We start from the raw sequence: 12,997 nt of genomic DNA, 5'->3' as shown, positions 1-12,997 counted from the left end.
AACCTCTGAAAACCTTCATGCACCAAGACTACCGGTCTTATTGCTCAGTGGGGTGTGTGTGTGTGTCTGTGTGCATGAACCTTGTTTTTATGTCCTTGTGGAGACCATTTCTGTCTATAATGTAGGGTTGTGGGGACATTTTGGTCCCCATGAGGAGAAATGCTGGAAAATCCCCACAAGATATGAAAACACGACTGTGTGTGTGTGTGTGTGCAGATTAAATGCAGCCTGTAGCCCCTCCCCCTGCAGCCTCTATATATTGAGCAGTGGAGCCGGCGGGCTGCACTCTCCTGTAGACAGTCAGAGAGAGAGGAGTGTGTTCAGCAGAGAGAGAGAGAGGAGTGTGTTCAGCAGAGAGAGAGAAGAGTGTGTTCAGCAGAGAGAGAGGAGTGTGTTCAGCAGAGAGAGAGAGAGGAGTGTGTTCAGCAGAGACAGACTGAAGCGACCCCTGGAACACGATGGATGACTACAACCTTCCCTTCTGGATCTACCTGGCCGTGGTGACGGCATGTGTGGGCGGGGCCATGAAGAAGATCCTGGCGTCCCACCTGAGCGCGGGGCCCACCCTGGTGGCCTGGCTGGGGGCCACGGTTCTGGTGGAGCGGCTGTGGGCGTTCTGCCTGCCGGCCGTGCTGCTGCTGGTTCTGCTGGTCGTCGTCTGCTGCGTCCGCTCCGGCTCCGGGACCGGCCCGCCGCCCGGCCCGCCCGCGGAGGGCAAGGCCGTCTTCATCACAGGTAAGGGGAGACTCCGCCTCCTTCCTCAGGTGCGCCGGACTCTGAGAGGCGAGCTGAGAGCAGAACGCGTGCAGGCGGCTCCCTGCTGGGAGTTCATGCCTGAGACGCTGCTTCACGTTTAGCTGCACAGACCTGCAAGGAGCCCAGAGCAATAAAAAGGTCAAAGGTCAGAAAAATGTTCAAGCTTGGCTTAGGAACTTGTTTGGTAAGTTTCCTGCAGGTTCCAAATAAAACCACAAACAGAGTTTTTCACTTTTTCTCTTCAAACAAAATCTCAGTTTGAATTCATGGAAAGTAGCTAGCAGCTAGCTAACCTGAGCTAGCTGGAGGGGTGGGCAGACTAAACAAGCTTTTACCCTAATATAAATACAAATACAAACCTTTATGTAACTTTTCAGGTAAAATAACCTTGTTTATTTATACAAAATAAACAAAAAGGACATAAACAGTAACGTATAAAATGTTGCTCATGCTTTGCAGAAATAGAAGAATGTCATGTTCCCGATCTCTGAAGTCTATTTCTTTAAATACAAAATCTACTCCAATAAGAGTAGTAATAATAATATTACTCAAATTAAAAGTAAAAAAAGTACAGTGCAGTAAAACCTATAAATACCAATTTTTTTTTTTTAAATGACTCAAGTAAATGTAACAAGCACTTTTGAACATCAATAACAACTAGCAGCCTGCTCTTGCTAACAAGCTTAACGTGATATATCGGCATTAGCTGGTCATCATGTAGCTAACATTAGTGAGGATCAATGACAGAACATTGCCAATTCACTGCACCACTTCACTTTACAGAAAAATGCAAATCACAGGCCCTGAAAGCTCCCAATGAATAAAATATGTGACAAAGAAATGGTAGATTAACAAGGGGAATAAATTCTGTCTAATAATTTTCAAATGAAATCATGTTTATTAAGCACTTAGTGTTGGAAACACAGCAGGTTCTGCTGTTAAACTGTAACCAGCTGCTCAGTAAAAATCTAAATCCTTCCACCATGAAGACGATGTGGAGCTTCATCCTCAGAGCTGGTTGGTGATCTGGTGGAGCCAGAGCCTCTGCTGAGACAGAAAGTCTTTAGGTTTTCTAATCCCTCTTTCATCTTCATCTGCTTAGACTGAAAAAATATGTTGAAGATAAAACAATGATGAAGGAGTTATAACAGCCTCACAATATCAAAGTGTCTTTGTCAAACTGAGCTTAATTAAAACCAGGTTAAGTTTATGAAGAAAACTAGATCAAGTCGCAACAAACAGCCTCCATACAGTTAGAACATGAAGCTGAATGATTGTTATAGTAAGAATCATAAAAGTCACAATAAAATTGATAAAGTAATTATTTCTGAAACCAACGTAACTTTGTCTATATCTTTACTGTTTATAATTAGCATTTTGAAGCAAACTTACCACCAGCTAGCAACACGTTAGCAGCCTTCGTCCCTTCGGCTCTTTTCGTGATCCACATTTCATTTCCATCGGTTCTTGTCCTGTTGTGTTGTCGTCTAACTTGGACTAGGACGTCACCAGCTTTAATTTACCAAAACTACTAACTGTTATCAAGGCCCTCTTTATTTTAAAGGCAATATTATGCGAATAAAAATGGCAAATTTGAACAGCCTCTGTTATCGTCATGGCTTTTCTTTTTTTCATGCTCTTTTCAAACAAACTAAAGGTGTGCAATACCGCCACCATCTGGTCTGGAGTGTGAACTGGAGCTAATGTCGTTCACTAACAGATCTTCCATCATACATCTGAAAATGGATTCAGTAAAAACAGCTTCCGTATTTTAGTTAAAAAACTGAAAACAGATGAAATTCACAGAGATGTAAAATTGAAGATACCTGCTACATTTATCTTTACATTTTTTGTTGTAGAACCTCTATCAACTAAACTGTCAACGTTTGATGTTTGAGGCATGAACAAAATATGTATTACTTTGTTAAACAATGTTACAGTAACTTCCACTATAAGGAGGATGCTGTCACAAAGAAATGCTAAAATGATGGAAGCAAAGCAGCAAACCGGGCTCCGATTCAATCAATCGATCGAACTGCATTCACTCATCCTGATGATCGGCAGCGGATGCTCGCTTTCATTTAGTTGTTGACTTTTCAGCCATCCCTCATTCCAAGCGAGGCTAGTGTAGCATATTTATAAGAACAACAATATTCTATATTGCTATTCAATATAATTGGATTTTGACCAATAAGGTAAATGGCTAGTTTTTTCCTCAGAAGATAAGTACAACTCAAAAAGAGCAGGTAGGCTGGAAATTGCAGTTGCAAGTTGGTTTATATTTGCAATGTGAATAATATATATACATATTTACAATATTATTGGGAACATCCAAATGGCCATTAACAAACATAAGGGAAAAAAAATAAATAAAGAACACAACAAGAAAGGGAACTAAATCAATCAGTTGTTCCCAAAGTTTCACAATTGAGAGGCCACACCTGTTAGTCCATTCATCCCAAATTGGGATCAATTAGGGCTCTGAACAAGATAATTATGCTTTGCTTGGTTCAAATCCTGGTAGGAAACTGAAGTCTTCGATCACCCTAAAAGAGTGAACTCTTTCTTTGGCTCTATGCCGGTCTTCTAGCTCACCATCAACCTGGCCTGAATAACAAAGCAGGACCATTTCCTTAATATATATATATATATAATCTAAACATCTAGTGTATACACAATTCAATAAATAGCACTCTTTATACTATAAATAATTCTAAACAATCATGTTTAGTCAATTGCAATAAATCTAAAATTCAGTATAAATTACATTCATGAAATATTCAATAAATATACACCATATAATCAACATGAAATGTAAAATCTAATTTAAACCAGTGTTTAATAAATATTTAAGCCACCTTTTTGCTTATCAAAAGGAGTGTACAATCAATAATTTAGCGGCTACACAATAACAGTGATTATAAGCTAACGCTAAGTCACTGACAAAAACACTCACCAGTTCCGCTGTTTTATTTCACCCTACCGGGGTTTATTTTTTCCATCTCCCTTCTGGCTCACACCAGTTGGCTCCTATGGTTTAGCACATTAAGTGAGCATCGTACAAATTTACGGGAAATGAATAACACCACACTTAACTGACCTGCAGCTCTGCTCCTGCCAACGTGTTCTAACCTTCATGCCTCCCCGCTCCAGCTAATATACCTAGCAGGTAACACTGCAGCGGTACACGTGACCCCAATACTCAATCGCAATTGGCTAATTAATAGTCTCGCGAGAATCGCCAATCATTCTATTAAAAGCATCGCGGGGTTTGAGATATAAAAAGGTTAAAAGACTGGAAAATCGGAGGAGGAAATAAAGGTTAAAATTTACACCCGGGTTACACTAGCCTAGTAGAAATGGATACAAACCCAAGTTTTTGTTGCTTGAGGTCAAAGTTCATATGTTTCACTTCAATACAGCATTGAGCCACCATGTTCAGCCCCACTGTGTCAACTTGGCCTGCTGCGTTTATATCAATGAAATGTAATGATGGTTTGGCATGGAAGCAGGAAGCATCATTGGTTCCCAGTTTTCCCTCTGTGTCCCTGCAGGCTGCGACACCGGCTTTGGGAACGCTGCAGCGAAGCATCTGGACTCTCTCGGTCTGGACGTTTTTGCCACCGTTCTGGACCTGACGGGAGACGGAGCCAGAGCTCTGCGGAGAAGCTGCTCATCCCGCCTCACCCTGTTGCAGGTGGACATCACGCAGCCGCAGCAGGTGCAGCAGGCGCTGCTGGACACCAAGGCCAAGCTGGGCCTCCGAGGTGGGTTAGGGTGGAGGCACGTACGTACGCATACACAGCACCCTGAGCGAACACACAGTGGGATGCAGATATGAAGGAGTCAGGAAAACAAACCTTGCATGGATTGAAAGCAGCAAAGTTTGATGGGAGCCAAAGGACGGAGCTCTAGAGGACGGCGCTTTGAGGGACGGCACTCTGGGGGACGGAGTTTTGGGAGACGGAGTTTTGAGGAACAGAGTTTTGGGGGACAGAGCTCTGGGAGATGGAGTTTTGGGGGACGGAGCTCTGGAGGACGGCGCTTTGAGGGACGGTGCTCTGGGGGACGGAGTTTTGGGAGACGGAGTTTTGAGGGACAGAGTTTTGAGGTCGGCGCTTTGAGGGACTGTGCTCTGGGGGACAACGCTTTGGGAGACGGCGCTTTGAGGGACAGACCTCTGGGGGACGGAGTTTTGGGGGACGGAGTTTTGGGAGACGGAGTTTTGGGGGACGGAGTTTTGAGGTCGGCACTTTGAGGGACGGACCTCTGGGGGACGGAGTTTTGGGAAACGGAGTTTTGGGGGACGGAGTTTTGGGAGACGGAGTTTTGAGGGACGGAGCTCTAGAGGACGGTGCTTTGAGGGACGGTGCTCTGGGGGACGGAGTTTTGGGGGACGGAGTTTTGGGAGACGGAGTTTTGAGGGACGGCGCTCTGGGGGACGGCGCTTTGGGAGAAGGCGTTTTTAGGGACAGAGTTTTGGGGGACGGAACTCTGCGCGACAGTGATTTGAGGGACGGAGAGATAAATTGATTTGAGGCAAAAACAAAGTCTTAGCGTAAGCTAACAGTTACCATTATAACACAGGATACAAGAATATAAGAAAAGTAGACATTCTCGCCAATCCTCAACATTTCACATTTTTAGGGACTTAATGCTACTGGGAAAAAGAGAATTTTGTTCTTCTCGGTTTAATTTAATGATGCATTTTAGTGAGTCATTGTGACACCTCTGCCAGTTTTCCATGTGCTGATGGTTGTGGGCCAGCCAATCTGTGTGTGTGTGTGCAGGTCTGTGGGGTTTGGTCAACAACGCAGGAGTGTGTGTGAACTTAGGAGACGCAGAGCTGTCCTTGATGTCCAACTTCAGAGGCTGCATGGAGGTCAACTTCTTCGGCACGGTGAGCGTAACCAAGAGCTTCCTGCCGCTGCTACGACAGGCCAAAGGTCGCATCGTCAACATCTCCAGCCCAACAGGTGTGACACACACGCCCACACACACATATCCCCAGCAGGCTCCTAGAAGCAAGAACACTAAAATTTACCAAGAAACTCACTAGGAAGTCAAGATATGAGAGAAAAGTTAAAGCACCACCTGAAGCAGAGACAAGTAGAACTATAAACAAAAGCGGTTTTCAGCCACCTCATTGCAGCAGTTAAAAACTGAAAACTTATTTGCAAAGGATGTTGCCATAAAAGGGATCTTGCTTCTTGTTACCGGAAGCGTTTGGAGAAGTTTGGCGACTCTGGCACTGTGAGAGGAGCGTCACTCTTCTTCACGGCAACAGGTTCATAGTGTCTGATGGGCTGAGCTTTGTGGACCTCAGCCCATCAGGTTGTTATGTTAACATATAACATCACCATTACTGCAACATCCACCCAGGTAGAACCATCATGAACTCCACCATCATAACCCAACAAACCCAGAGGTCACCACCCCTAGCTCCACCCGCTCGTGCCCAAACACCGAACCCCCAGACATACGGATGGATGGAGCCCACACCACCTTCCCAAAGTGAAGCCTTATTTTGACCACAGCTGCACAAGGCCAAAAGTCTCGCTCCAATTGGCTGCAAAGTGACAGAGAGTGAAAGAGTTCATGGGGTGTAAATACTTTGGCAGGACTCTGCACCGCTCCAGAATCAGCCACCTGCCAAAGCAAACAGACTGAGCCAATCCAACTCAAACTGTCTGGGAGCCAAAACTAATCAGTCACAGATCTTCAGGCCAGATATTTTCCACCCTGGACAACAAGTTTAGCAAACTGTGTTTTTGTGACATTAACCCATTAAAGTCCAGCTCTGCGCTGACTCACTGGGGGCCGGCGGTGGGCAGAGCGGGCAGAGCGGTCAGACTGTGTGTGACATCAGAGTGACGCTCCGACCTCGTCTTCCAGGTGACCAGCCGTTCCCCTGCCTGGCGGCGTACGGAGCGTCCAAGGCGGCGCTGAACCTGTTCACTGAAACCCTGAGACATGAGCTGGTTCCCTGGGGGGTCAAAGTGAGCACCATCCTGCCGTCCTCATATAAGACAGGTAAGCCCCGCCCCCAGACGTCGACCTGGCCTCACCTGCAAGGGGCAGCTGCAGGGACTCGTTTCCTTAGAACAGTGTTTCTTTCTGTTTTGTGTTTTGGTGAGTTTTAGATTGGATTTCAGGTCAATTTAGAGAACACAGCATTGCTAATATGTTCCTGCTATATCTCTCCCCATTGGATCAGAACCAGTAGAGCTAAAGCAGCTACAGTGAGTTTTCAGCACACAGCCACGTGAGCGCATGTCCTGATCGACCATTTAGAATCAATCTTCAAAATCTGGTATGAAGCCCTTAATACAAGAAAACCATAAAGATATTTTATGTGAATCAGTGAAGCGGCATCACTACCGTTTTTTTTTTGTTAAAATCTATTTTAAGTACTTATAGTTCCATTTTTGGTCAAAGGTTATAAGAGTTGATCAGAGCATCAAATGGCAAATTGAGAAGTCCTAAATGTGTTTTTCATGTTTTTCACACCAATAAGAGCTATGCTAGTGCTAAAAACATAATTGTGTGAAGGAAGACTTTAGAACCAGACAAACTAGAGACGCTAACATCACAGATATCTGGATGTTTATGTATTGGAAATTTTCAATCATCAGACAAAACCTTAAACACAGCAGACAAAATGACAGCAGAGCAGAGAAAGAGCGGATCTAATACTGAACTAATGCTCACACTGAGCTAATGCTAACAACCAATACTGAGCTAATGCTAAGAACCAATACTAAGCTAATGCTAACAACCAATACTGAACTAATGTTAACAACTAAAACAGAGCTAATGCTAACAACCAAGACTAAGCTAATGCTAAGAACCAATACTGAGCTAAAACTAACAACCAATACTAAGCTAAGGCTAACAACCAATACTGAGTTAAGGCTAACAACCAACACAAGCTAATGCTAACAACTAAAACAGAGCTAATGCTAACAACCAATACTGAGCTAAGGCTAACAACCAATACTAAGCTAATGCTAAGAACCAACACTGAGCTAATGCTAACAACTAAAGTAGAGCTAATGCTAACAACCAATACTGAGCTAAGGCTAACAACCAATACTAAGCTAATGCTAACAACCAACAATGAGCTAATGATAACCAACAGTGAGCTAATGCTAACAACTAATACTGAGCTAGTGCTAACATCCAATACTGAGCTAAGGCTAACAACCAATAATAAGCTAATGCTAATAACCAATACTGAGCTAATGCTAACAAATAACAGCAAACTAATGCTAACAACTAAAAGAGCGCTAATGCTAACAACCAATACTGAGTTAAGGCTAACAACCAATACTAAGCTAATGCTAAGAACCAATACTGAGCTAAGGCTAACAACCAATACTAAACTAATGCTAACAACCAACAATGAGCTAATGATAACCAACAGTGAGCTAATGCTAACAGACAACAGTGAGCTAATGCTAACAACTAAAACTGAGCTAATGCTAACAACCACACTATCTCTTGCCAGCTCCCTCCAGCAACAACGCCTACTGGGAGCAGCAGCACCAGCAGCTCCTCCAGAGTCTGCCTCCGGCGCTGATGGAGGAATACGGCGAGGACTACATCGTCGAGACCAAGAACCTGTTCCAGAACTTCGCCGAGCACGCCAACCCAGACCTCAGTCCCGTGGTGGACGCCATCGTCCATGCGCTGCTGTCGCCGCAGCCGCAGCTGCGCTACTTCGCCGGGCGCGGCCTCGGCCTCATGTACTTCCTGTACAACTACTGTCCAATCGGCATCAGGAACCGCTTCCTGCAGAAACGCTTTCTGAAGAAGACGCTGATGCCACGTGCGCTGAGGAAGCAGGATGGGTCTGCAGGCGAACCTGGACCTCAGCAACAACAGCAGCAGCAGCAACAATGAGGATGAGCTGCAGAAGCCAGAGGAACTCTTCGCTCTGGATCCCACTGCTGGAAGGACACAGAGAAACAGAAAAGAAACAACAAATCTAGAAACCACAGAGGTGACAAGAACAGAAGTTCCTAAATATTTCAGATATATATCAGAAACCAATCAATAACCAATCAGACATATTCACATTTATGGTTTTAATAAACTACTTTTCAGACTTTTTTCCAGATAAGGAGCAGTTGCTTTGTTAAATTTAACTGAGTTAATAGACATCATTTTCTGTGTCCCTAAGGGAGACAAGTGGAATAAATTTATACTTGACTTTGATCAAATAATAAAAATGATCAACTGTTGAGTTCTTTTCTTTAAAAAAAACTTAATAATTATCTTACTAATGTTGCACTGAAGGGGTTAAAATAAAGAAAAATACAGATAAAAATAGAAGCAGGAGTTTGAAATGATAAATAATTAGCTCAGGTGCAGGACATATAAATAAGGATTTGGTTTGACATTGAGAGAATGTGTTGTGCATCAATTCAATACTCTTTCATTTCTCTTTGGGACTGAATTAAAGAAATGTTAAAAATTTTAATAAGATAAATCTAATCTATTTTTGAACCAAGTATTTTATTCATAAATGTAAATTCAAAAATAAAGCTCATTGTTGATCTGAGGAAATATTTTCATTTTCTGTCTTGTTAAAAAAAGTGAAACAATAAAAACACAGTTTATTCTCTAATTTCAGGTTTTTTTATCTGCATGACCCATTGGCTGATGCTATCCTTTGTAGACTGTCTATTATTTTCTGTTATTTTAATTTCAATTTATTATAACAAATATAAATACAAGCTCGGAACCAGACATCTGCATGGACCTTACCAAGCTCCGCCCACAACCGACCCAATGTCAAATTTATTTATATAGCACTTTAGAACAGGCATAAAACTGCACCAAAGTGCTGTACAAGAACGACAAAAACACAAATGAATAAAAACAGAGTATCAAACACTAGTTTAATTAAATGCTAAGGAATAAAAATGAGTTTTAAGAAGCGATTTAAAATGATCCAGGCTGTGGGCAGATCTAATTTGGAAAGGAAGATCGTTCCATAGAAGAGGAGCAACAACAGAAAAGCCCGATCTCCTTTCCTCTTAAGTCGGGTCCGAGGAACGGTCAGTAAAAGCTGATTATTTGAACGTAGGGTTCTGGACACAGACTGAAATTTTAAAAGGTCCCGAAGATAAGGGGGAGCTAATCCATTTAAAACTTTATAAGTTAATAAAAGAATCTTAAAATCTATTCGACAAAAAACAGGCAGCCAGTGTAAAGAGGCCAGTAAGGGCCTTATATGGTCACGCTTCCTGGTTCCTGTAAGAAGTCGTGCTGCTGCGTTCTGGATCATTTGAAGTCGCTGCATCTGTGATTTATCCAGGCCTCTATATAATGAATTACAATAATCCAAACGAGATGTAATGAAGGCATGGATAAGTCCTTCAAAGTCCTTAAAACCAAAATAAGATTTAACTTTTGCTAAAATCCACAGGTGATAAAAACTTGATTTAACGACAGAGCTAACTTGTTTATCTAGCTTTAAACAGCTATCAAAAGTAAAACCAAGGTTCCTAGCAGAGGTCTGACAAAACCGAGCTAAAGAACCAAGAATCAGATCTGGATTTGTAGTGTGAAGACTCTGACCAAATAATTTAACTTGCGTTTTACTTTGAGGTGAAGAAAGTTTTGCTCCATCCAAGATTTGACTTCTGCTAAACAATCGATCAATAGCTGAAGAGATTTTTTACCATTTTGTAGTTTAAGGGGCATATAAATCTGGACATCATCTGCAAAGCAATGAAATGAAACATTAAACTTATGGAAAATCTGACCAAGAGGTAATAAATACAAAATAAACAAAATGGGACCTAAAATTGAGCCCTGAGGGACGCCGTACTTTAAAGGTTTGGCCCCAGAACAACATTGGTCTAGATGAACTGAGAAAGTTCTGTTTTCTAAATAAGACTTAAACCATTCAAATACTGGGCCTCTCAGGCCAACACAATGTTTTAATCTATGTAACAGAATCTGATGAACTACAGTGTCAAATGCTGCGCTCAGATCTAAAAGTAATAAAACTGCGACATTGCCTGAATCAACTGTTAAAAGAAGATCATTATACACTCGAAGCAAAGCTGTTTCAGTGCTATGAGCAGCTTTAAACCCAGACTGAAATGTCTCAGTTATATTATTGTCTTTTAAAAACATTTCAAGCTGAATAAAAACTAATTTTTCAAGGACCTTAGATAAAAAAGGGAGTTTAGAAATGGGCCTAAAATTTGCTAGTACACTTGAGTCTAGATTAGGTTTTTTAAGAAGGGGTTTAACCACAGCATGTTTAAGTATTGATGGGACACAACCTGCCTGAAATGAGGCATTTATCACCATTAAGATATATAGGCCAGAAGTAAGAAAAATGTCTTTTATCAGACGAGTAGGAAGACAATCCAAAGGATAATTTGATGGCCGGAGATGCTTAATTATTGAGGTCAGTTCATCTAAAGAAACTGGCTGAAAATGGTCCAGAACAGCTGTACATTGTGGCATTTCTGGGGAATCTAAACCTAATAGGGTATTCGAGCCTCTAAAAGCTACAATTTTTTCAGTGAAAAAATTAGAGAAAGCCTCACAAAGTTCAGCAGAGGCTAAAGGGCCAGATGTCATCGAGGGATTAACAATCCTATCCAGGACATTAAAAAGGACTTGAGGCCTGTGCCTATTTGAAGCTACAAGATTGATGAAATATTTAGATTTAGCTAATTTGACATTATTCTGATAATTAAATAAACTGTTTTTCAATATTTCAAATGAAACCTGCAATTTATCTTTTTTCCTCTCAGCTCGCCTACATTCCCGTCTGAGTTCCCCAGTGGTTTCATTAAGCCACGGCTCTAAAAGTTTCTTTTTTGTAGTTTTTATAGTTTTCAAGGGAGCTACTGTGTTTAGAGCATTTGAACATGCATTGTTAAAATTTAGAACAAGGGTTTCAATATCAAGCTTGCTATCAGTAGGGAATGTAGTATTAGCAAGGACTGCATTTAGCTGAAGTGCAGTATCAGAATTTATAGTACAAGAAAGTATGGGTTTACTATTGTTTGTATCCACAGAAGATGAAATATTGATAGAAAATAAAACAGGCAAATGATCAGAAATACATGTCTGAAGGATTTCAATGATATCCAAACAAAGCCCATGTGATAGCACCAAATCCAGAGTATGTCCCTTTAAATGCGTTGGCCCAACCACAGATTGTGTAAAATCGAATGAATCAATCAAGTCCAAAAAGTCCTTCACCAGAGGTTTATCTGGGCAGCATACATGTATATTAAAATCACCTGTAATTAAAATATGATCATACTCTAATGTAATCCATGCCATAAGTTCTGAGAATTCATGAAGAAAATCCTTGTTGAACTTTGGAGGACGGTGGACCACCACACACAGAACTGGTTCAGTCAATTTCATTTCAAAGACTTGGAGCTCAAAACTGGAAAATTAATTTATAGATGATTGTTGACAGTGGAAACTGGATTTAAAAATTGTAGCCAGACCTCCACCTTTGCCAGTCAACCGGGGAGAATTTATAAAAGCGCAGTTCAGAGGTAGAAGTTCAGAAAACGGGAACATCTGACCTTCTTGTAGCCAAGTTTCTGTGATGAATAAAGAATTCAAATCCCGAGAAGTAAACAGGTCGTGTAGCACGAAGGTCTTATTAGCTAAAGACCTAGCATTAAGCAAAGCCAGGCGGATGGTTGATGGTGCAGAAACACAAGTTGAAGACGTAACATAGTTCAACCGCCTGAGGTTTCCATAATCCACATTCCTCTTTTGATCCCGAAACCGTCGATGATAGAAAAACTCCACCGCATCCTTCCGAGAGCAGCACAGCCCCGGAACAACGGGGCGAATCCAGCGGCGTCCTACGTTCAGGAAACGAGGACACCGTCCCAGTCGAGGAGAGCCGCCTCGACGGCGAAGAAATGCCAAATAGGCTTTAATCCTCACCGCCAGTCCTCCACGTTTACCACGTCTTTGACGGAAACGCCTTTCCGGAATCAAATGTGGAAAACTCAGCAGCTCATTAGGGATGTCAGTGAGGAACTGGAAGCCTCGGTTTCTCGGACCCGGACCATATCCAAATTGTAGATCTACTGAAGTTTTAATGTCCAGAAGTGCTTGGCGGTCGTAAACAATTAAGCCACCAGAACCATAACAGCATAAATGTGCAAAAAGAGTAAAAATAACAAAGTAGAGAGAGCGAGTCGGACGGCGTGCCGAATACACTGGCGCCATCTTG

General features: G+C 42.1%; 1 protein-coding gene and 1 long non-coding RNA gene across 2 annotated transcripts; one reads left to right on the top strand and one right to left on the bottom strand.

The window, feature by feature from the left end:
• Positions 1-246: 246 nt before the first annotated feature.
• Positions 247-9,015, top strand: LOC116719174 (corticosteroid 11-beta-dehydrogenase isozyme 2-like). The gene is made up of 5 exons (XM_032561607.1): positions 247-735; positions 4,311-4,523; positions 5,547-5,732; positions 6,652-6,789; positions 8,267-9,015. Exons 1-5 carry the CDS (start codon positions 459-461, stop codon positions 8,659-8,661), a joined length of 1,209 nt encoding a protein of 402 aa, XP_032417498.1. The 5' UTR covers positions 247-458; the 3' UTR covers positions 8,662-9,015.
• LOC116719175 (uncharacterized) lies at positions 3,756-3,990 on the bottom strand. The gene is made up of 2 exons (XR_004339121.1): positions 3,857-3,990; positions 3,756-3,786 (listed from the first exon to the last, which is right to left on the bottom strand). It is a non-coding gene; the product is annotated as an uncharacterized LOC116719175 (long non-coding RNA).
• Positions 9,016-12,997: the final 3,982 nt, after the last annotated feature.

This window comes from Xiphophorus hellerii, chromosome 4 (genome assembly GCF_003331165.1).
Source record: "Xiphophorus hellerii strain 12219 chromosome 4, Xiphophorus_hellerii-4.1, whole genome shotgun sequence".
In the NCBI taxonomy this organism is placed as follows: domain Eukaryota; kingdom Metazoa; phylum Chordata; class Actinopteri; order Cyprinodontiformes; family Poeciliidae; genus Xiphophorus; species Xiphophorus hellerii.
Note: the sequence above shows the minus strand (reverse complement) of the source record. Positions and strands in the feature narration are given on the sequence as shown.